Source organism: Bubalus kerabau, chromosome 12, assembly GCF_029407905.1.
Source record: "Bubalus kerabau isolate K-KA32 ecotype Philippines breed swamp buffalo chromosome 12, PCC_UOA_SB_1v2, whole genome shotgun sequence".
Taxonomy (NCBI): Eukaryota; Metazoa; Chordata; class Mammalia; order Artiodactyla; family Bovidae; genus Bubalus; species Bubalus kerabau.
In genome coordinates this window covers 28259371-28284683 of record NC_073635.1, presented here as the reverse complement: position 1 = coordinate 28284683, position 25313 = coordinate 28259371, and the positions used below count along the sequence as shown (strand labels likewise).

At 38.0% G+C, this 25313-nt stretch overlaps 1 protein-coding gene across 1 annotated transcript in view; it reads right to left on the bottom strand.

The window, feature by feature from the left end:
- Nucleotides 1-25313, bottom strand: part of STARD13 (StAR related lipid transfer domain containing 13) — a 369156-nt gene that overhangs the window by 292345 nt on the left and 51498 nt on the right. The window contains exon 2 of the mRNA XM_055542381.1: nt 6419-6452. Within this exon, the coding sequence (XP_055398356.1) occupies nt 6419-6452 (34 nt within the window). The remainder of the gene's footprint in view (nt 1-6418; nt 6453-25313) is intronic.

The following is a 25313-nucleotide window of genomic DNA, read 5'->3' as shown; positions in this document are numbered from 1 at the left end:
TCCTTAATGCACTATTTACAGAGATTGCAGTTTTAAGAATAATAAATATAAACATTGACTAATCTCAAATCTATTTATAAAATGTGGGCATATTGTAAAACTGCAAAATGAAATACTTTATTTTCAACATTAACTTTATGTAAGAAACCTACATGCTATGCATAAAAGTAGAGAGATCCATTTTTATTAAAGGTAGCAAATAAAAACATAAAATCATGCTGTTATTAAACAGAAATTTTTTATATTTTCCTTTCAGTTCATGAAACAAATAGGGCATAAGGTGAAAAGGATAGGTTTTGGCTTAGGTCTATTACTTGCAAGAAATGGTACTGAAAACAAAATGCATTAATACTTCAATGCTCCTGATGGAAGAAATTATCCAGAACAAAGAAAGACCTCTTAACAAGATATTATTCTTTCCCTGTTGCCAACAAATAAGCTTCCAAGTGCTGTAACTGCTTTTCTGCTTTCTGGTCATGGTTTCATCTATTCCAAGTCTTTTACCCTCTAGAAGAATAGGCCTAATTTTCAAAGAAACAACACAGGGGAAAATCAGGTACTGATTTGCCTTTTATCATTTAGGATTTGCTCAAGTCTGGCTTCTTCCAAGGCACTATGGAAGCAACAACAGGGTCTTCCTTGGTGGTCCAGTGGTTAAGACTCCAACACTTTCGTTGCAGGTGGCACAGGCTTCATCCCTGGTTGGGGAACTAAGATCCCACATGCTGCATGGTGCGGTCAGAAAAAAAAAAAGAAGCAACAACAGCAGCCCTAAGATCAAACCTCTTGGTTTGCTTCAATTCTGGTCTCCAGAACTCATTTTTTATAAATGATTACTATTACTATTTATGAGGGATTTTTAAAATAAAATTTCATTAAAGTATTTGCAACAGTAATTTTTCTTAGATTTTAAGGATCCTGCTGTGTCCTTGCCATGTTTGTATTCTAAATTGCAGAAATAGAAATATAACAGAAAATATCCACATGTTTTGATCACTTTATGTATTGTTTATTCTCTTCCCCACAAACTGTGAGCACCTTGACGGAAGGCACTGTCTTGTCCTTCTTTGTATTTATTATGTAATGAATCATAATGCTTATTCAATTTAACTCAATAAATTTATGAATACATAAAATACAGTGGTTGAGTTTATGGATGGACAAGTAGTAGCAACTAACAACTCCCAGTCCCCACCCCCACCCGACTATACTCCTTGAGAAGTATTTGTTTAGCGAAAAACACAGACAGAAGAGCCTGGAGGGCTACAGTCTATGGGGTTGCAAAGAATTGAACATGATTGAGAGACTAACTCTTTGATTTACTTTTTTTTACATGAGCTTAAAAATCAGATAGAATCAAGTTTAAATTCCAACTTTGATACTCATTGAGCAATTTAATCTCATTGATCCTTATTTTTTATATGTAAAAAGTGAGGACAATACCCCTTATGATATAGGGCTTCTTGAGGATTGAATGAGTGAATATTCATAGATAATCTATCATAATCTGGAACACAGTAGGCACTCAATAAACATGATCTTCTATTTCCCCCTAATACCCCAGACTTAATATTCCAGTTCTTCAAACTGGGTACCTAGCAATGTGCCAAGAGTGTCACAAAGCAGCTGGATAAACACAATGGTTTTCCTCCTGCATATATGTTTTTCTATGGATGGTACATAATTATATTAATATAAAACAATTGTTCAGGGATTCTTCTACTCATCAAATGTTTTTGAGCACCTGTTATGTAGCAGCAGTCTGCTGAGCACAAGGGATAGTCTAATGGGAAGAAAGAAAGGAAGGAAGGAAGGATGGAAGGAAGAAATCAAATTCTGACAAGTGCTGTGAGGGAAACAAAGAGACTGCAGAGATAAAAACTCGGGTTGGGGGAGCCAACCTCTTCAGATAGAGTGTGCAGAGAAGAGTTTTAAAAGCAGTGGATGTAAGTTGGATGATGAGAAGACAGCCATGCTAAGTGCTGGGGGACAAACATTTCAAGTGGAGGGAATAGGAACACGAAAGTCACCTGAATTCTTCAGGTAAAACAAATGTCATCTTTGCTGGTTTGACAGTTTCCCTGACTTCCTGCTACATGGGAGTCTTTCAGATACTTAGGAAGCACTGCCCTGGAGAAGACTTTGAACACCAGCTGCAAGAGGTAGGAATGGTGGATAAAAACCACTCTCCTTTCCCTCGGTATTTAAGTTGGCAGCTTACAAGGGCTATAACTAAGCATCCAGAATAAGCTGGCACAACTCAAATATGGAGGGAAAGAATGTGAACTAGATTTATATAGCTCTTAAGCTTTATGTGGCACTTGCATTTTATGATAGAGGTTCATACAAATTAATATAAAATAAAACCAAGTTTCCTCTCAGCATACACTGGATGCTTTCCTTTTGCCTCATGTGGGCATACTGCCACAAATGGTAATGGCTTCTTTTTATGTAGCCATAGGAAATCACAATTTGAAAACGTATTAAGTGATCATAACTTTCACTAGTCACACATTTACTGACAAGCTCTGGTTTTGCTAAAGTAATCTTAAGAGAAGGGGATTCAAGTTGGGTAAGTTTCTTGAAGGAGGGATAATTTTATCTCATTTATCTTTGTGTTGCTAAGACCTTGCACAGTGCTAGGGACATAGTAGACGTTCATTACTCTGAATTAAAATGAAGCTATAATTTTCAGTTGAGATTGGTGAGGGGCACTGGGGATTTCTCGCTCTTGGGCATCTGTCACTACAGTTAAATTCCAGTGAAATGGAAGAATGTGAACATTCCATAGCATATGCGTCTGTTCACGGTCACTGGATTTGGCTGCACTTTTGACTACCTGCATATTCTGCATCTCTAACACCTGGGAAAATTCTTTTTGAGACAGTCTTCATACTCTCAATAATGGGTCTAACAAAATGCCATACCACATGAAGCTGAGGGGGCAGAAAGTAATTAAGTGTTTTCAGGAAGGAGGAATACTTATAGCCATGAAAATCCCTCTGAGACTGTGCTTAGAGGACCTGTCCCTGCTACCCTAATGAAATTATGCAGAAAAAAAAGTAAGCAATTTCTTCAGATGTGACCATATTTTCCTTAGGTTTTCAAATGGTTTTCTAAATGGAAGAGAATTTCTTTTCTTTTCTTTCTTTTTTTTTTTTCTTTTCTTTTTTACAATCTGGAAGCAAAAATATATGTTGTATGAGAAAAACAGTATGCCAGTGCAAGATTCAAAATTCTTGATAGTGAGCAACACTGGAATTTGGTCTCCTACTTATAAATTTGAAGAAAGAAAAAACACGTCCCATGAGAAACAGAATTTAAGGACAGATTAAGTCAACCATAACCATATGGGTTAGCATTTAAACATTTATATTAACTTTTCAAAATGAAAAGTCATTAGGGAAGTCATACCATAGTATGTACCATTCATTTCCATTTTGACTTTTTAATCTCACAAAGGTCACAGTATGACAGGCACAAACTCAGAATTTACTCCATTGTTATCATAGCAAATGTTTCTTCTATTACTAGGCTAAAATATTTTGTCCTGTTGGACAGTTTAAACTCCTTTAAAAAGAGTGTAGTTACTTGGTGACACCTTCTCTTAATTTGTTAGTGAATGTAACAACACTGACTGGCCTTAGACCACTGCCTCCTTGTGCCTCAGCTTCTACTACACTGGCTATTACATTTATCCCTTCTATTACATTTATCCCTTCTATTACATTTATCCCTTCTATTACATTTATCCCTTTCCAGTGACTGAGACCAGAGGAAAATACAGATCATACCATTCTAACACACAAGAAAGAATCATAAGGAATCACCTTACAAGGACAAACAGTGAGGTTGCGTCATGGCATGTCCTTCTTCTATGTCATGTTATATCTTATGTCCCTATATACTCAATAGCCTATTCTGTCTGACCTCCACATTGCATTTTGGTAAAGCATACAGATAGAAGCTCTTGAAACCTCCAGTCAAGAAGCAACAATGGGAAGCCAAAAACTAGGGGAGCTGACTTCACATCTTACAAACAGCAGGAAAGAATGACCACTAAAAATTTAAATTGTTAAAATAATTTAATTTGAAAAATGAGATTAAAAAAAAGAGGGCAGCTGTAATTGAAAAGCCCAAACTTATGGATGGTTTCACATTTGCATGGAAATCTGAATTAGGCTTCAAAAATTCTCCTCTGATTTATGCGTGCAGAAAAATTGTCCTCAGACACCCTTCACCAATACTTCCTATTCCCAGAGCACTTTGCATAAATATTTATGTGAAAACTGACTTGACTCTTTTCTAGGTTCTGCTGGCTTGCTTGCCAATGCCAATGCTTTTTTTTTTTTTTATGTCAAGATGAAACACTAACTGGCAGAGTAGATAAGCAGCTAAAAACTGAGTCTCTGGTAGACTGAACCCCCACTGCACGATACCTGGATACTGGAGGATAAGCTGCACATCCAATCTGGTACTTTTATACCAGATCACAGCCATCAAAGCTGAAATTCCTCATTGGAGATTTGTTAGAAAAGTACTTGTCATTTCTGGCCAGAAGTTAGTGGGAGTTGTTTCTTATTTACTCTCTTGACTGTAATTTTGTATGATGGAAAATATCCTTTAACTATAACAAGCTGGGTTTGCTTATGATAAAAAGAAAATAAATCTATCACATTTTAATTAAAACCTTAGCACGCTGCTTATTTGTAAATCCCCCATTTCGTGATTTCCGGACTGAAACAGTCTTTGCTGATGTAAATGCAAGATCGACCCCTTGAGCTTGAGTTGGAATTTTAACAAAAAGTGATGGAACACAGAGGGCTCTACTTAGGGCATAGTTTACAATTTGGGACACATTCATAAGATTTTAAAAACAGATGTTGCTTATATCCCACTCAGGTGTCAGGTGGTTGGGGGTTATGTACCATTAAGGTCTCAAATATAAAAATGCATGCATGCATGCTAAGTTGCTTCAGTTGTGTACGACTCTTTGCAATTCCACAGACTGTAGCCTGCCAGCTCCTCTGTCTATGGGATTCTCCAGGCAGGAATACTGGAGTGGGTTGCCATGTCCTTCTCCAAATATAAAAATGGATATGGACAAAATTGTGCAGGCTTGATGCTACAAGCACTTAACAGAATGGCAGGAGCAACTCTGTTTGGTGATTCTTGGTACAGTTGGTGGGGCCAGAACATTATCAAGGATATTTTTGGGATGCATTTCCAGCCAGTCACTTTGCCTGGTGGTCCAGTGTGAATGTCTCCTTGCAAGTCTCCCCAAGAGATAGAACAGTAGATGACTATATCCAGAGACCTTTGCAAAGCTGAGGCTAATTTGAGCTGAAGCTGAGATCTTGGGTTTTTTAATAGGAACTAAAAGTTTTCTCCAACAGATTAAAGAAAAAGAGGCCATTGAAAACAAAAACAATGATGGTTACCAAAAATCAGGGCAGCAATACAGTATTATTTTTAGTGGCATTATTATAAATAATATTATAAACAAATTTATTTCAAAAAAGGCCCTAAAGATATTAACTCAGAAACAAGAAGTTTTAATTTTTTTCATTGAACTTTTCCAGAAACACATTATCTTCCACATGTGAAGAATGTGGATAATGGAATCACACGAAGTTTTTGAAGTGGTTTCCTTTCAAGTGTAAACATTTAAATGACCATATGAAGTAAGGACAAATGAGAAGATTCAGAATGATGTGTCCACAATGACTGGTCAAACAAAGAACTGTTCAAATAAAACAACAGTTGCTAAACAGATGGTAAGAAGTGATGGTTCCAGGGAGTTTTTCTTATTTTATGTAGTTATTGAAATAAGAAAGTCAATAAATTAAGATGCACTTTGATTTATGCATAACATTTCCAAATATAGCAGATACAACAATAAAAATTGCTACTTTTCTTTATTTGTCAAGAGGACTTAGCAGTTGTTTTGGTACAGCTGTTATTTTCTTACTACTTTTTCTATTTCAAGACATAGTCAAGTACATATTTCAAGACAAAGTCTGGTTATGCAAAGGAATTTCTTTTTTAAATTTCCTTAATTTTTTTTCACATATAACAGTATAGTATTAATAGCTTCAGATGTTTAATGATTATTTTTTGATATATATATATATATTTGTATATATAGCAAAGTGACTACCAAAACAGATACAGTTATGCAAAGTAATTTCTGCATGTATGAATTAAACCCACTATATGCCTGCATGAAGACAAGGGAAAAACTAAGTGAACTGATCCAGTCTTCAAGATGTAGAATACACTCAGACTTAACATCATACTGTGACTATCAATTACTCTGCAAGACATGTGGTCTGCTTAAATTTATAGCAACTAGGCAAGGCTCTTTAAACAACTTTCACAGACAATCAGTAAAACAGATTTCCTCAAAGAGACTTACCTGCTCTCTCTTTGCTTCGTTTGTCAGAGGGCACCTGTATCCAAAAAAAAAAAAAAAAAAAAAAAAATCAAGACTCTCTTAATATCTCAAATTTATGCTGCTGTCATTAAGAATATCATTGAGTTTGAAAAAAAATCAGATTGTAAAATTAGAACTGAATGGCCTTCAGAAATGAAAGTAAAATGCCAATTAGGGTAATGCGATTGCATGATTTTAGTGTGCACAAAGAATCTGGAATAATAAAAGTAATACTCATTGACAAGGAAAATGCCTGAATCTTATTTTTCTCAGATTTATGTACTTTTCTCAGGCTTATGTCAAGATTTGCACTATACTATGCATCCATTTAGCAACTAGAGGAAGACTGATGTCTAGTTTTTGTCGTGTACTCTGCTGCCCTCATGTCACCAATAACCTCCAATAACCTCCTTAGTGCTAACCAGCAACAGTACAGCAACTGAGCCAGCTGAGCACTCCTCCCATCAGAAACTTGATCCTTCTGAGCTCCTGTTCTCCCACAGTCCCTGCTTGTACATTTCTAACCGGTCCTTCTCATTTTCTCGGTGGATTCCCTTCTTGCCTGGGCTCTTTTGGCATATTGATTTAATTTACTTTTGTTTTATTTTGTTTTTCAGACATGTTGCAGGGCTGGCTTCTCTTCTTACTTTGCACTTTTTCCAGGGTGATCTCATCTACTTTCCATCCATACTCTGATAACCTCCAGATTTATATCTCCAGCCCACGTCTCTTAACTTGAGCTTCAGGCCATTATGGGAAACTGTTTATTGGACATCTGCATTTGGAGATTTCAGACACCACAAAACCATGTGTTTGAAGTTCAACATCATCCATCCCCTCACATACATACCCAACTCCCAAACCAATTCTTTTTCTGTGTTCCCATCTTAGCGAAAGGCATCATGAACTGAACATATGTGTCCCTCCCCAGATTGGGTTGTTGAAGCCTAATCCCCAGTGTGATGGCATTTGGAGGTGGAGCTCTAGGAGGTAATTTGGTTTGGATGAGGTCATGTGGTTGGGTCCCCCCCAATGGAGCTGGTGCCCTTGTAAGAGGATGAAGAGCTCAGAGTTCTGCATCATGTGAGGACTCAGTGAGGAAAATGGTCATTTGCAAAGCAGGAAATGAGTTTTCACCAGATACCAAATCTGTCAGTACCCTGATTTTGGACTTGAAGACTCCAGAACTATGAGAAATAAATATCTGTTGTTTAAGCCACCAAGTCTATGGTGTATTTGTCATAACAGCTCCAACTGATAAAAATCAATCTATCTACCTGGTTGCCCAAATGGGAAACCCAAGGATCATCTTTGACTCTTTCCTGTCCTTCTTGTTAAATTCTGTTGATGGCTACTCTCAAATCTTGCTTGAATCCGTCTACTTATTTTCATTTCTACTTCCACCTTCTGGGCAACATTCAGGTCATGCTTAGATAATTGCAATAGCTTTCTAACTTCTAGCCTGACTCTAGTCTTATCTTCCTCCAATCTATTCAGCATCCAGTGTGATGTTTCTAAAATACAATTTGATCATGTCACTTTTCTACTTGGAGCTATCCAATTATTCCCTAATACTCTAAGAATAAATAGAGTTTAGAGGTTAAGATCTTACACTTTCTAACACCATACACAAAAATAAACTCAAAATGGATTAAAGATCTAAACGTAAGACCAGAAACTATAAAACTCCTAGAGGAGAACATAGGCAAAACACTCTCTGACATACATCACAGCAGGATCCTCTATGACCCACCTCCCAGAATATTGGAAATAAAAGCAAAAATAAACAAATGGGACCTAATTAAACTTAAAAGCTTCTGCACAACAAAGGAAACTATTAGCAAGGTGAAAAAACAGCCTTCAGAATGGGAGAAAATAATAGCAAATGAAGCAACTGACAAACAACTAATCTCAAAAATATACAAGCAACTCCTGCAGCTCAATTCCAGAAAAATAAATGACCCAATCAAAAAATGGGCCAAAGAACTAAATAGACATTTCTCCAAAGAAGACATACAGATGGCTAACAAACACATGAAAAGATGCTCAACATCACTCATTATCAGAGAAATGCAAATCGAAACCACTATGAGGTACCATTTCACGCCAGTCAGAATGGCTGCGATCCAAAAGTCTACAAGCAATAAATGCTGGAGAGGGTGTGGAGAAAAGGGAACCCTCTTACACTGTTGGTGGGAATGCAAACTAGTACAGCCACTATGGAGAACAGTGTGGAGATTCCTTAAAAAACTAGAAACAGAACTGCCTTATGATCCAGCAATCCCACTGCTGGGCATACACACTGAGGAAATCAGAAGGGAAAGAGACACGTGTACACCAGTGTTCATCGCAGCACTGTTTATAATAGCCAAGACATGGAAGCAACCTAGATGTCCATCAGCAGATGAATGGATAAGAAAGCTATGGTACATATACACAATGGAGTATTACTCAGCCATTAAAAAAAATACATTTGAATCAGTTCTAATGAGGTGGATGAAACTGGAGCCTATTATACAGAGTCAAGTAAGCCAGAAAGAAAAACACCAATACAGTATACTAACGCATATATATGGAATTTAGAAAGATGGTAACAATAACCCTGTATACGAGACAGCAAAAGAGACACTGAAGTATAGAACAGTCTTATGGACCCTGTGGGAGAGGGAGAGGGTGGGAAGATTTGGGAGAATGACATTGAAACATGTATAATATCATTTATGAAATGAGATACCAGTCCAGGTTTGATGCACAATACTGGATGCTTGGGGCTGGCGCACTGGGACGACCCAGAGGGATGGTGTGGGGAGGGAGGAGGGAGGAGGTTTCAGGATGGGGAACACATGTATACCTGTGGCGGATTCATTTCGATATTTGGCAAAACCAAAACAATATTGTAAAGTTTAAAAATTAAAAAAAAAATAAAATTGAAAAAAAAATGTAAAAAAATATCTTACACCTAGCTGCATGACCGTCAGAAAATTATGCAATTTCTCCAAGCCTCATTCTCTCATCAGGCAAATGGGGTTGCTTTGAGGAGTAAGTAAAATCATTTGTGTGATGTGCTGAGCAACAAGTATTGCATAGAAGAGACATACAGTAAATATTTATTGATTATTTTGGAGGAACTTTTCAAAAACAGAGACTTACATTTTATTAACTCTTTCAAAGCATAATGATAATTTGAATAATACTCTTTGAGAGTCAAGGATGAAAGAGGCAAAATGCTGATGCAGTTAGAGCTTTTTCCTCAATATCACAGTTCCTCCCACCCCATTGTTATTCTCTCTCATCTTATTTTACGTCTCCTCTGTCTCCGTTCACACTTACAGTGGGTAAGAGCAAATTCACAAGAAACTTGATGACTGACAATGAGAAGAGTCAATTTTCCCAAGGATATTCACATTTTAAAGGGCACCATCTGATGACAAACACCAAGTACTGAATTTCTAATGATAAAACTTGAGATAGTGTGAGACAGAGGAGGAGAAAGCTCTCTCCACATTTCTCAAATAATATCAAGTAGGTGACTACTTCCTGCTCTAAAGAGAACTCAGTCAATGAGAATAGCACATCATATTTAAATGGGTCTCACTTGATTTGGAAGCAAATATATCTAATGACTATTTGACTTGGAATAGCAAGTAAAATAAAATTATAAAGTAGATAAATTTTGTTCCATGAACATAATAAAACATTAATAATTATTTAAAATATCATAATAATGTTTTAATAACCATTCAACATAGAAATAACCCAGCAGGATTCTTCAAGTTCAACTGTTTAAAAATTCTCAGTTATGAGCTAAGAGCAATTCCTGCAGAGAAATGTCAGCTTGAGGGCTTAAAAAGGAAACAAAAGTAAGTAGACTTCCTCATCTAGTCCTTGAGATTGAGTGCTAACAGAGCTATTCACACATTAATAATGACAGTAATAATAATAATTGACATAAGAAACTAAAAGTCAGATTACTTGATTCCAAAATAGATAAATGCAATAGGGATTTCCAGATAAACAGAAGTACTCAACAAATGTATGGTCAAGTATTATTTAGTTCTAAATGCAGAATGATGCATTAAAAGGTGCAGAGTTTGAATCTGGTAAATATATGTGCTTGTGTGCTTGCTAGGTCACTTTAGTCGTGTCCAACTCTTTGGATCCTATAGATTGTAGCCTCTGTCTGTGAGATTCTCCAGGCAAGAGTACTGGAGTGAGTTGCCATGCCCTTCTCCAGGGGATCTCCCTGACCCAGGACTGAAACTGTACCTCTCATATCTCATGCATTGGCAAGTGGGTTCTTTATCACTGGCGCCATCTGGGAAGCCAATTAATTAATTTTAATTAATACTAAAAATATTAATGTTGTCATGATAAGAAAAAAGTAGAAATTAAATGCCTAAAATTAAAGCAACAAAAATTAGTGTTCTTGAAAAATAAAAAATGAAAAATATTACTAAATTTTAAAGACATTGGAGATATTTGAAAATGAACCCCTAATGCATGTTAACCATTTCAACAGTACACGACAAATTAGATGAAGAAGTATAGCTATGGACATTCCTTTCCCAGGAAAAATGATGAGACAAATATTAAATATACATATATATATATATTTCCTATGCTATGTCAGCTCTAAAAAATTTATAAAGGTGATGGTGAACATACATTTCTTTATGGATATTCAACAATATTTTCCCATAATCATTTTCATTAAAACTCACTAGGTGACGGGGCTGGGAGGAGGAGGGAATGGGGAGCTGCTGTTTAGTGGGTATAGTTTTAAGATGAAAAGAGTCTTGGGGATGGAGGATCGCACAACAATGTGAATGTAATTATGCCACTGAAGTGTACAATTCAGTGGTTAAGATAATAAAGTTTATGTTTTATGTATTTTTCCACAATTAAAAACACACAAAGAAATTTCTAGATGCACATAGCCTATTGCTACTTGTTATGTTTAAACTCCCACTACCTTACACTTCAAACCCCTCTGTTTGGAAATCCGAATAGAATAAATCTAAGATCCAAAATATGACTTATGGGCAGATAATAAAAGAACTGCTACTAACCTGGAGATAATTATTTATACTCCCTAAAGTCATCATGAGATTACAGTCATCTCCAGAAGCATGAAGAAGGAAGAGAAAAGGAGGTGGGATAATGGCATTCACTGATGCCAGGGCAATTAGATGAAAAATCTCCAGGCAACAAATGGGTTATTTCTCTGGATATTTTATTATTTGTTGAGTGTTTAGCCAACATATAGAAACACTCATGTCTAGCACTGTGCTGGGTGTTTGACCCTTTCTCTTTGTGGGATAGATGGCTAAGGGCAGGTATTTATCCCGCTGGAGATTCAGGAACTCTAGAATGGTTAGAAGTGCAAGCTGGAATCAAGATTGCCACAAGAAATATCAATAACATCAAATATGCAGATGACACCACCCTTATGGCAGAAAGCGAAGAGGAACTAAAGAGCCTCTTGATGAAAATGAAAGAGGAGAGTGAAAAAGCTGGCTTAAAACTCAACATTCAGAAAACTAAGATTATGGCATCTGGCCCCATCACTTCATGGCAAATAGATGGGGAAACAATGGAAACAGTAAGAGACTTTATTTTCTTGGGCTCCAAAATCACTACAGATGGGTGACTGCAGCCATGAAATTAAAAGACGCTTGCACCTTGGAAGAAAAGCTATGACTAACCTAGACTGCATATTAAAAAGCAGAGACATTACTTTGCTGACGAAACTCTGTCTAGTCAAAGCTATAGTTTTTCCAGTCGTCGTGTATGAATGTGAGAATTGAACCATAAAGAAAGCTGAGCGCCAAAGAATTGATGCTTTTGAACTGTGATGTTGGATAAGACTCTTGAGAGTCCCTTGGACTGCAAGGAGATCAAACCAGTCCATCCTAAAGGAAATCAGTGTTGAATATTCATTGGAAGGACTGATGCTGAAGTTGAAGCTCCAGTCCTTTGGCCACCTGATTTGAAGAACTGATTCAGTGGAAAAGACCCTGATCCTGGGAAAGATTGAAGTCAGGAGAAGAAGGGGACAACAGAGAATGAAATGGTTGGATGGCATCACCAACTTGATGGACATGAGTTTAAGCAAGCTCTGGGAGTTAGTGATGGACAGGGAAGCCTGGTGTGCTGCAGTCCATGGGGCTGCAAAGAGTTGGACATGACTGAGTGACTGAACTTACTGAGAATAGTTACAATTATCTCATGGATAAATCCTAGTAAAATTCTCTGAAGTATGTTTGAGTCACTTGCCTCATCTGGTGAGATTCCCAGAAGGTGTTAAGTTTTTGATATTGATAAAGCCATAGTAATTACAAAGCCATGTTCCCACAGACAGTCTAAGAATAACATTTTAGGAATTGGTTTTATGAACATGTATTTAGTAGACAATTGTTTATTGGAACAAATGTATGAAATCTGGCTGAAATGCCGATATGCATCCCTTGTCACACAGACAAATATGCAGATTAAATGAATAGAACAACTCTAGACAACCATAAAAACATCCAGATAATTTTTATTGGGAAGCAATGGCCCTTGGGGCTTGTGATGATCAATCAAGTCAATAAATACATTGACTATTATTGTCCAGGTGAAACCAAAAAGCTGTTTCATCACCTGCTGTTCTTGAAATACAAAGGGCCCATTTGTTCCTAGTGCCCTTGTAGTAAGCCTTTAAAACTAAAAGCAGCAGATAAAATCCCAAAGTAAATAAACTCTTAGGAAAACATGTAAGCCATTTTACTATTTGCTCTTTACTTTGTCCAGAATACACCTGCTGGTTTCAAACTCAGTAAACCATATTTTGCAGTGACCCTGATTTAAACATTACAGGATAATGTCTAAGTAGAAATGAGCCGATAAAGCTAATCACCAGATTACCACTGGAAAGCTGGTTTCTTTAGACAAATATAAGGGATATATTATACACTGACTTTGGCCCAAATAACTTAAGACTCGTTGACTGTGAGATCGGTGGTTTTATATCTCAGAAAAACAAACAAAAATCCTTTTCCTAATCTCCCTCATGTTAGCTCCTTAAAAGATCATGCACAAACTATATGTAAAAATGAAAAAGAAGAACAAATATTTTAAAGTATTATAATCTGTGATTTCAGAGCTATTTCAAGGAGACCTAAAAGTTTCAATCACTGTATCAGTTCATGAAGAAATAAGATGAAAATTTAATGTTCTTTAATTACCATACTAAATTTTCATTATTGACTTTAATTTTGATTTCAAAATATTCCAAACATGGCCTTGTAGAGAAGTTTCCAAAACTTTTGATTTCTGTAAAAATTCTTTATAGTGATTCCTACCGAATTGTCAAAGTTATTCCTCCCCTGACTCATGCTGAGAAAAGGCTGTAGTAATTCTTAGTGGGACTGTGGGGAGAAATAGAAACCAACAGATTTCCTCACAAATAACTGTACTATGAAAACCAAAGAAAAAGCTGCTAAAAAGGCTAGAGAGAATGTATAATATAATTCAATATTCACTCTTTGTTTTCATTTGATCTTCACTCATTTCTTTTACACCTGAGATATAGAAAGTAATTCTTGTTTTAGTGCTATATGAAAATTTCAATACATCTGAAACATAAGAGTCAAATGAAAATCTACTTTTGTGGATTGAAAAATATTTCGATTCAGCCCATGATTGTATAAATCTTTCTACTTCTAAATGTAAATTTTGGTATATGTACAATAGGATTCAGATACTTGAACAGAAGTAGTAGGTAATGCATAATTTCAGACATTTAACCTAAATACACACAAAAAAAACAACCTTTACTAGTTCAGTGAGTATAAAATGATGCTATTTAATAAACCATGGCATTTTAATAAGCATGCCTGACATCTGGTGCTGATAAAAAGGATTTTATATTTTATAGTTAACATTTAAATAAAAAACATTACTGTAGTTTTGCTATTTATCACAGGCCACAGATGGCATAGGTCACATTTGGGTGGCTTCATTTCCTTTTTGAATAGTTTATATAAAGACGCCACTTGTTTTCTCTCTTTCTGTGAATGCTTTATATAAGGTTTGGATCAAGTCCCAGAAATGAATAAATGAAGGAAGAAAGGAATGCATCAAATGAAAACGAAGTTTCTTAATAACAAAACTGATTATAGAATTTTCCTGGAACAAGTTTAGTTAATAAAGTTCATTCTAAAACAATGATCCAAGGAATTTGCATCTGGATAAATATTTGAAGTAACTTTTCCAGAACTGCAAAACCCCATAAGAACCTCTAAAAGTTCCATCTTTTGAACAACTGTATTTGCTCTAGGCAAAGTGGACTAATCCTTTGATTCAAGGCAGGTTTGTCAGGAGCCTATGGAAGCAGCAGCTGAGCCTGATCCTGCTGAGACAGTCAGGCTGCTCTGGAGCTGTCCAGATGCTCTCCTTGTCTCTGGAGCATGCATCTTCTTGTCCTGCTTTCTCAGACTTCATGTGTTCCACTCTTTAGATCCTATGGTGAGGGTCCTGCTCCAACTTGGACATCGAACAGTGGTGTCCCTGACTCTTGACCCCAACACACCAGCTCTTGACCCTTTCCTCTAGAAGATGTCACTGGCATCTGGTCCTATCATTTCATGGCAAATAGGTGGGGAAATGTGGAAGCAATGATGGATTTTATTTTCTTGAGCTCCAAAATCACTGCAGACGGTGACTACAGCCATAACATGAGAAGAAGATGGCTCCTTGGAAGAAAAGCTATGACAAACCTAGACAGCATAATAAACAACAGAAACATCACTTTGCTGACAAAGGTCCGTCTAGTCAAAGCTATGGTTTTTCCAGTAGTCATATATGGATGTGAGAGTTGGACCATAAAGAAGAGTGAATGCTGAAGAATTGATGCTTTTGAATTGTGGTGCTGGAGAAGACTCTTAAGAGTTCCTCAGACAGCAAGGAGATCAAACCAGTCAATCCTAAAGGAAATCAGTCCTGAATATTCATTGGAAGGACTGATGCTGAAGCTGAAGCTCCAATCCTTTGGCCACCTGATACGAAGTGCTGACTCATTTGAAAAGACTCTGATGCTGGGAAAGATTGAAGGCAAAAGAAGAAGAGGGTGGCAGAGGATGAGATGGTTAGATAGCATCACTGACCCAATGGACATGAATTTGAGCAAGCTCCGAGAGATAGTGGAGGACAGAGGAGCCTGGCATGCTACTGTCCACAGGGTTGCAAAGAGTCAGACATGACTTAGTGACCATTATAACAGCAACAAGTCAATGCAGTAGTATAAAACATACATCATATAATTTTTCATTAAATTTTGTTATAATAATTAAAAATCAATGAGTATACTTACACAAGCATTTATCAGATGATAATGACAGAAATATTATGTTATGAGACAAATAAAAGCTCTGAATGCAAAGTCAGTGGACTAACCTGTAAGAACTGGGAGTGTGAATTAATTAGCTTAAAATCAAACATTTTTTTCTCCTTATTTGGTTCAGAATTCTTGTATTCATAAAAAATGTTTGGTTTCATGATTTACCTTTGAATTTCCTAGCCCAGTACAATATTACAGACCTAGTAAAAATACTTGCAATGTCTTGATCTGGTTATCTAGATTTACAAGAGGCATGATCCACCCTAAGATAATTGGTAAAAGACTCCAAGATTTGATAATCTAGAAGAGTAGGTAAGGTGTATGCTGCTGCTGCTAAGTCGCTTCAGTCATGTCCGACTCGGTGCGACACCATAGACGGCAGCCCACCAGGCTCCCCCGTCCCTGGGATTCTCCAGGCAAGAACACTGGAGTGGGTTGCCGTTTCCTTCTCCAATGCATGAAAGTGAAAAGTGAAAGTGAAGTCGCTCAGTTGTGTCCAACTCTTAGAGACCCCATGGACTGCAGCCCACCAGGCTCCTCCGTCCATGGGATTTTCCAGGCAAGAGTACTGGAGTGGGTTGCTATTGCCTTCTCCAGGTAAGGTGTATATATGTATATGTATATGTATATGTGTATATATATATATATATACACACACACACACACACCAATAGAAAGCTAGTCAATGAAGAATTTAGTATGACAAAGAATGAACTGATTTTAATAAGTGCAGTTAACACTACTTTATATATATCTTACAGATATTAATGAAAGAAAATTCACTACATTTTCATGTGCTTTTGAAAATCCAGCTGGATGAAGATGAAGTTGAGTTCTCTACTCTGAATGAGATCACAGTCTAGAGCAGAAGACAGCCCCAAAGGGAAAAGATTGTGATCATTTGGAACAAACATACCAGTAGAGGTGACTATAAGAAATGATGGTTGCTCAGAGAAAGGGTCTCATATAAAGAATCAGGGGGAGGTTTGTGTAGAGGGTAGTATTTAAGATCATTCTTAATGAATAATTTCACTGGGAAAATAAGAGGGAGAGGGGAATTCCAGACAGAAGGGACAACATGTACAAAGGAAAGGGGCAGAGGGGAGGGAAGCATGAGTCTTTGGGGAAATGCTGTAAACTAATTATAGGGAAGAGTGTAAAACAATGGGGTTAGAAAGATAAGATGGGTAGATAATAGAGGAATTTGTATACTATATGAAGTCCTTGGGAATATGTATACTATATGAGGGCCTGTGGGTGATAAGGACTCCAAAATTATAGGCTTTGTAATGGTAATTCCCAAGTGACATGAGGGATGGACTGAGGAAGGAAGAGTTTGGACACAAGGTCAAATAAAACCAAGACCTGCTGAAACAGAAGGACATGAAATAGACTATCTGTGATGACACGGTCATTATGAGTAATATTTAGGAGGGGATGAAGAGCAAGGGAAGTGAGAGAGAGGGAGGGAGAGAGGTCATCTTGGGTAGTTTTCAGGTTTTGACGTAGGTAAGGTGGTTCACAGAGGTGTCACACTGATGAAGATGAGCAAGAGGGGAGGCGGTCAGGGGTTTGGAATATAAGGTAAGGAATTCTACTTTTAGACACACTGAATTTGAAAAGACTGAGGGACACCCATTGGGGGCTGTATAAAGAAGCTGGAGTCCAGGAAAGTGGTCTGGACTGAATGAATACAGAATATCTGTGAGAATTCCAGCTCTGAAAGAAGATGAGCTGGTTAGGGGAAGTGTGCTTATAATCAAGGATAGGAGAGGTGGAGACAAGAGTCTGGGGGCATTGTAGTATTTATGACACTGAAGGAAATGACGAGAAGAGGGTGATAAAACAGTATGACAAAAACGGGAAGATCTTAACCAGGAGGAGTAGGTTAATAGAAAGAGGCTGAAAATTAACAACCCAGAAGATTCTAAAACTTGGTAATTATGAAGTGATCTTGGCTCGATCCAGGGGATAGAAATTTGAACAGGATAAATTAAGGAATACAGGGAAATAAAGTAATCTAATCCCAAGAAGCTTGACTTAGAGAGGTTGAAGGATGAAAAAAATGCTAGTCTTGGAAAGTAGTTTCTTGGAGGGCTTTTGTAAATTTGAAGAGATTTTAGTACCGTCAGGGCCTGAGGAGAAGGAGCTCAGTGAAGACTGCAGTTGCCGTTATAAGGGAGCAGAGATCCTGAGGAGGAAGCGGGCAGGCAAGAGGGAGGGAGCGGGGTGCAGGGCCTGATGCGGAAGAAGCAGGGTGGGTGCCAAGAGCGTGGCACAGCTGATGAAGTCAGAGCAGGGAGCTGTGGCGCACCTGAGGGGCTGCAGTTTCTTGGGGGATGTGAAGGTCAGGATGAGGGAGGTCTGGAGCTGAAGAGGGGGCACAGGGGAAATCTACCCATGGAGAAGCAGCAGTGTTTCTTTCTTGCAGTCCTCAGACTGCAGTCTCATACTCAAATATATTTATACTTCATATAAGTATAAAACTATGCTGTAGTTATTTCACAAATTTATCTCTCTCCTCAAGCAAACGGTGGATAGTGGAAAATTATGACGCACCTTGTATTTCTTTGGAGGCATTACGGTATGTATATCAGAAAAACCTGGGGTTTTGAGGTAGACACATTGAGTTTGAGTCTTGAATCCGTCGGTGACTAGTTATATGGTTTTAGGCTACTTTTCTCCCCTGGCTGAGACTTAGTTTGCTTACCTGTAAAATGGAGATAGTAACACAGTCCTCATAAGGACACAAGGATTAAATTTAAAAATTGTGTGCCATCTCTCATCCATGGCATCCAGGACCAGTTGGACACACGATAAGCTTCATTTGTGCCTTCTATGAGGAGCCTGGAACACCTATGTGCATCTACATGAAAATATCCTTCTCTTTCAATTACTATATTCACTTTCATCTCTAACTTTGAAAATACTGCCTTCCATTAAAGAAGTTATGGAAAAGCTGCCATTCCATCACACCTTAATTCTGTCCTTTGGTGATCATACCTTCCTCCTGACTGTTAGGTGTGCTTAAGTAAGGAATCCAGATCAAGAGTTTGGTTTGGCTCTTACCACATGGCAGACCTCCTTCGGCAACATCCCCCCCAGGTTTGACTGCTTTGTAGGCCTATTTGCCTTGGCTTTCAGGCTTGTTTTTATAGACCAGTCCTGCCAACTTTTAAGATTACACAAGATTATAGTGTATTTTATTTAATGCTTCATTTTCTTTAGAAGAGTGGTTTTTGGTTTTTTAAAAAAACAAAACGCCTTATAAGCCTGATGACTTGGTCAGCTGAATATAGGCCAACTGAGAAGAATTGGGTCATCAAGTTCTGGACACACAGCCCTGGAAAATGTCAGGAGTTGGATGGTCTACTCCTTTGTCTGGACCCAGCTCAAGTAACTTCCTGAATGAATCCTATGTGCTTTAAGAAATAAAAGCACTCTTAAGAATTTGTTTTCTTCTAAGTATGGAAGAAGCATTGGTGATACTGGTTTGGGGGGAGCATCCTTTTCATTTTGAATTTGAAAACCACAGGAAAATCAGTAGTTTAAGGAAATGCCAATAAAAGATGAAGTATCAGTTCAGTTCAGTTGCTCAGTTGTGTCTGACTCTTTGTGACCCCATGAATCGCAGCACGCCAGGCCTCCCTGTCCATCACCAACTCCTAAAGTTCACTCAAACTCACGTCCATCGAGTCAGTGATGCCATCCAGCCATCTCATCCTCTGTCGTCCCCTTCTCCTCCTGCCACCAATCCCTCCCAGCATCAGGGTCTTTTCCAATGAGTCAACTCTTCGCATGAGGTGGCCAAAGTATTGGAGTTTCAGCTTTAGCATCAGTCCTTCCAATGAACACCCAGGACTGGTCTCCTTTAGAATGGACTGGTTGGATCTCCTTGCAGTCCAAGGGACTCTCAGGAGATAATAATAATGTAGTATTGCTATTTTATCTGTGTTAATGGAGATCTGGGACTTTAAAACTATCTACCAAAATCTAATTTGACATCATCTTTAGATATAAATAACTGTATAGACACTTTGCTGTGTGCCATAATTTAAATATTAATAAGAAAAGAAAGGCATTTCCAAAAAATGAAAAGTTAGATAAACAAAGATGAGGGAGGTCATATATTTGGTCCTCAACAGCAGGAATAAAAAAATTGGCCTGACTCCTTGCTTCTCTGTTCCTGCCAACCTCTGTGTAAAGGTGCTCATGAGTAGTGAAAAGAATAAAAGGAATGTAGCAGGAAGAAGAAACTTAAAAAGCAAGGCTGGTGAGTTAATGACATGAAACCCACATGGTATATAGATAGTCCTTAAACAACTGACAGCTGACTTTTTTTTCTCGTGTTGACTTAATGCCTGGTCTCCTAACTTTAAGGGCTTCTGACTTAAGGTGGCTAGAAATGTGCTGGTTGGATCTTCTGCTCAGGAAGCAATAGCTCCTCTAGATCCACCACCTTCTTGGTGTTGAGGCCATGCTTCCTGCAGGCTGCTCCCACCCAGTGAGTGAAGCTGGTGGGGGTACTAACACAGCCCTTTCTAGTCAGAGGCAGGACACTCCCTATGCACGACTTTGTTACAGGACTTCCCATTGGTCCGGCCAAGCCTTTCTTGGAACTGCGCTTGGTCTGCAACCCCTCTTTCCCGCTCTCCTTCTGTAAGTGCCAGACCTCCAATATCGTAGGGAGGCTACTCCCAGCTTTCTCTGCTCCTGTTCTCAACAAACGCCTTGCGTGGTTAATCCTACCTTGGCATCTGCCTCTTGGCAGACATGATTTAACACATTCATCCAATATCTTGTATTTGTTTTACACTCACAAGTAGGCATATACATAGAGAAAAGCTGAAGCAAAGAAAGATTTAATAAACTGCCAAGGGAGATATGATAACTCAAAGTCCAATCTCTGCTTCATCTTGGGGCCTGAGGCTCCTGAAGCCCCATGGTCTTTCACTTAACCAACGTTTATTGAATGCCTCCTATATGCCTTCTACGGCTCTGGACCCTATCCTAAGAGTAAAGGACTCCTTTGAGTGGCATGCTCAGATTCGTGATATAATAAGATCATTCTGTTGCAAAGCATAGAAGTAACTCAAGGGAACAAGACCAGAGGAGAGGAGGCCAGTTTGGAGGCTGGTGCAGTCATCCAAAGAGAAAACGGTAGCACGTGTGAGAAGAGCCCCAGCATAGATAAAAGAGGTGGGGAGACATTTAACTGGAAATTTTAGTGATTCAACATATATTTACTCCAGATCAGCCCTGCCCTTGGCTACACTCTGGGAAGACAGGAAACAACAGACACATTCCCAACTGTTCAGAAGCATTTGAATGACTTCTGGTCAGAGACGTATGTGTGTGTGTGTGTGTGTGTAAAGGAACTTTTGCTCAACTCAGTCACTTAAAGCCCAGAGACATAATGGAAAACAGGAGGGGGGGGGCCCTCCTACACCAATAAAACAAGAAAATGGCCTTGTGCCTAAACCACAGACTATGACACACAGAAGTCAATTACAGTGGGAAGCTCGGCCAGAACGAGGGTGCTGAGAGTGGCCCCAAACCTCAGACTCTGAACAGGATGCAGACTTCCCCGAAAATGAGTGTCACAACAGTAGAAGGTCTGACTAGTGACCCTCTGATTAGGACACCTAGTACATGGGGAGTTTGGGAGAAGTGAGGAGTGCCTTGCGTGATGTGTCCTACAGACACCCTGGTCTGGATTTCCCTTGGAAGGGCCCCTCTGAGTACTGAACTGTGTGCACACCATGTTTATTATAATTATTCTTAATCTTGTGACTTTTTTCATTTTTACAGCTTTATTGAGGTATAAATGACCCAGAAAAAAACTGCATAGATTTAAAGCATACAATGTAGTAACTTTGGACATATGCATTTATCTGGGGAAACATAATCACAATCAAGATGCTAACCATCTACTCTCCAAAGTTTCCTTGTGCCCCTTTGCAATCATCTTTCACACCCTCTTTTGCCTCCCACATCCAGTTGCAGACAACCTGTGATCTGCCTTCTCTCACTATAGATTAGTCTGAGTTCTTAAGAATTTGATATAAATGGAATCATGCAATATTTACTCTGTTTTTCCTAGCTTCTTTCATTTAACAGAATGCATTTGAGTTCCAGTCTCTTTAATTTTAGCCATTCTAATAGGTATATAAAGTTCTTTAGTTTTTTTGTGGTTTAAATTTTCATTTCCCCAATAACTAATGATACTAAGTCGCTTTTTCATGTTGTTATTTGCCACCTGTATACTTACTCTGAAGAAATTTCTTTTGAATCATCTGCCCATTTTTTAAATGGTTGTTCATTTTTTCATCATTGCTTTTATAGAGTTCTTCATATATTAAGTATACAAGTCTTTTATCAGATAAGTGATTTGCGAAGATTTTCTTTTAGTCCGTGGCTTCTCTTTTCATTCTAGAAGTTCTTAATATTGAAACTGTCCAATTCTGTAATGGATTATTTATGGTTTCAATCTAAGAAATACTTGCTTTACTCAAGGTCAGAAAGATGTTTCACTTGTGTTTTACGGTTTAGATTTTACATTTGTCTCTGATCCCTTTTGAGATAATTTTTGTTAGTAGTAAGTCTGAACCAAGGTTCCTTTTTTCACACACGAATATCCCATCATCTCAGTACCATCTGCTGAAGAGACTGTCTTTTCTCCATTGAATTGCCTTTACCCCTTTGTCTGTCTTCTTTTGCATTACTTTATATATTTTATGGTGCCATTTTAACTCCTCAATTGGTTTATAAGCTGTAACTCTGAATTTTGTAGTTGTTGTTGATTAGGTTCTTAGTCCTTAGATTGGGGTTTACAGTTTACATTTTTGACTTACTGGTCTACTTTCAAGTAGTATCACATCACTTCATGCATAGTACATAAAACTTACAACACTTCTCCGTATTCCTCCTCCTTCAGGACTGTTACTTTCATACATTTTATGTCCACATGTGTTATAAACTTCCAAACACAATGCTGTTGTATTTGCTTTAAACAATTATTTTTAAAGAGATGGAGTGAGTGATAGTTGCTCAGTCGTGCCCGACTCTTTGCAACCCCATGGACTGTAGCCTGCCAGGCTCCTCTGTCCATAGAATTCTCCAGGCAAGAATACTGGAGTAGGTTGCCATTTCCTTCTCCAAAAGAGATGGAAAATATTTTTAATTGCACTTACCTTCATATCCATCATTTCCCACACACTTCATTCCTTTGTACAGATCCAGATTTTCATCTGGTATTATTTTCCTTTAACCTGGGGACTTCCTGTAATATCTCTTATAGTATAACTCTGCTGGTAATGAATTCTCTGATTTTTTTTAATGTAAAAGATAGTTATTTGAAAGATATTTTTCATGGTATGGAATTGTACTTTAAATATATTATGCCATTGGCTTGCATTGTTTCCAAACAAAAATCTGAGGTCATTTTTATTTATTCCTTTGTATTAAATATACGTTTTTCCTCTCTGATGGCTTTTAAGATTATCTTTTATCATTGGCTTTAAATAATTTCATTGTAATGTGTGTTAATGTAATGTGCTTTCAGTTTTTTTATGTTTGGAGTTTTCTGTTAGTTTTGTGGGTCTGAAGTTTTCATTAAATTTGGGAAAATTAAGGGACTTCTCTGGTGGTCCAGTGGTTAAGACTCTGTGCTCCCAACAGTGGCTAAGACTGAGTTCTCAATGAATGAGGCCTGGGTTCTATCATTGGTCAGGGAACTAGATTCCACCTGGTACAACTAAGAGTTCGCATGCCACAACAAAAGATCCTGCATGCCACAAAGAAGATCAAAGATCCCAAGTGCCGCAACTAAGCCCCTACACAGTCAAATAAATAAACATTTTTTTAATCTGGAAAAGTTGCCATTCTTTTTGCACATTTTTTTCTGTTTCCGCTTTTTTCACTTCCAATTACATGTATATGAAGCTGCCTAAAGTTATCTTGTAGCTGATTGATTTTTAAAAGAATATATTTTATTTTTTAAATCAATTTTAGGTGTATAGCAAAGCTGAGTGGAAGATAAAGAGTTTTCATATACTGTCTACATAAACACATAACTTCCCCCACTATTGACATCCTCCACCAGAGTGGCACATGTATTAAAACTGATGAATTTACACTGACACATAATTATCACACAAAGTCCATAGTTTACCATAGAGTTCAATCCTCGTATTGCACATGCTATGGGTTTAAATGTATGACATGTATTCAACATTAGAGTATCATAAGAGCAGTTTCACTGTCCTAAAAAACTTCTCTGTTCTGCCCATTCATTCTCCCCCCTCCCCTAAGCCCTGGTAACCACCAATTTTTCACTGTTTGCTTGTTTTTGCCTTTTCCAAAATGCCACATAATACTGTAGAGCTTTTTCAGACTTACACATTCAAATTTCCTCCATGTTTTTTCATAGCTTGATAGCTCATCTCCTTTTAGCACTGAGTAAATAGCCCATTGTCTGGATGTATCACAGTTTACTTATCTATTCATCTATTTTTTTTCCATCTACTGAAAGAGATCTTCAGTTCAGTTCAGTTCAGTTGCTCAGTTGTGTCCAACTCTTTGCGACCCCATGGACTGCAGCATACCAGGCCTCCCTGTCCATCACCAATTCCCAGAGATTACTCGAACTCATGTCCATTGAGTTGGTGATGCCACTCAACCATATCTTAGTTACTTCCAAGTGAATAAAGCTGTTTTAAACTTTCAGGTGCAGGATTTTCTGTGACATAAGTTTTTAATCCCTTTGGATAAATACCAAGGAGCTTGATTGCTGGATCATATGATGAGAGCATGTTTAGGTTGTAAGGAACTGCCAAACTGCCTTTCAAAGTGGCTGTACAATTTTCCATTCTCACAAGCAATGAATAAGGGCTCCTATGGCTCCATTTCCTTGTCAGCATTTGCTATTGTCAGTGTTTTGAATTTTGGCCACTCCAATTAACATGTAGTGGTATCTCATCATTGTTTTAATTTGCATTTCCCTGATGATGTCTGCAAGGAGATCCAACCAGTCCATTCTAAAGGAGATCAGCCCTGGGATTTCTTTGGAAGGAATGATGCTAAAGCTGAAACTCCAGTACTTTGGCCACCTCATGCGAAGAGTTGACTCATTGGAAAAGACTCTGATGCTGGGAGGGATTGGGGACAGGAGGAGAAGGGGATGACAGAGGATGAGATGGCTGGATGGCGTCACTGACTCGATGGATGTGAGTCTCAGTGAACTTCGGGAGTTGGTGATGGACAGGGAGGCCTGGCGTGCTGCGATTCATGGGGTTGCAAAGAGTTGGACACAACTGAGTGACTGATCTGATCTGATCTGAACTGATGATGTCTGATGTAGAGCAGTTCATATGCTTTTGCCACATGTAGATCTTCTTTGGTAAGGTGTGCTCCCTCCACATTCTTTTCTCTTTGAGTTTTACTTTTGATAGCTTTTATGTTTCCAGTTTCACTCACTGATTTTTCCTCTGTAGGGTT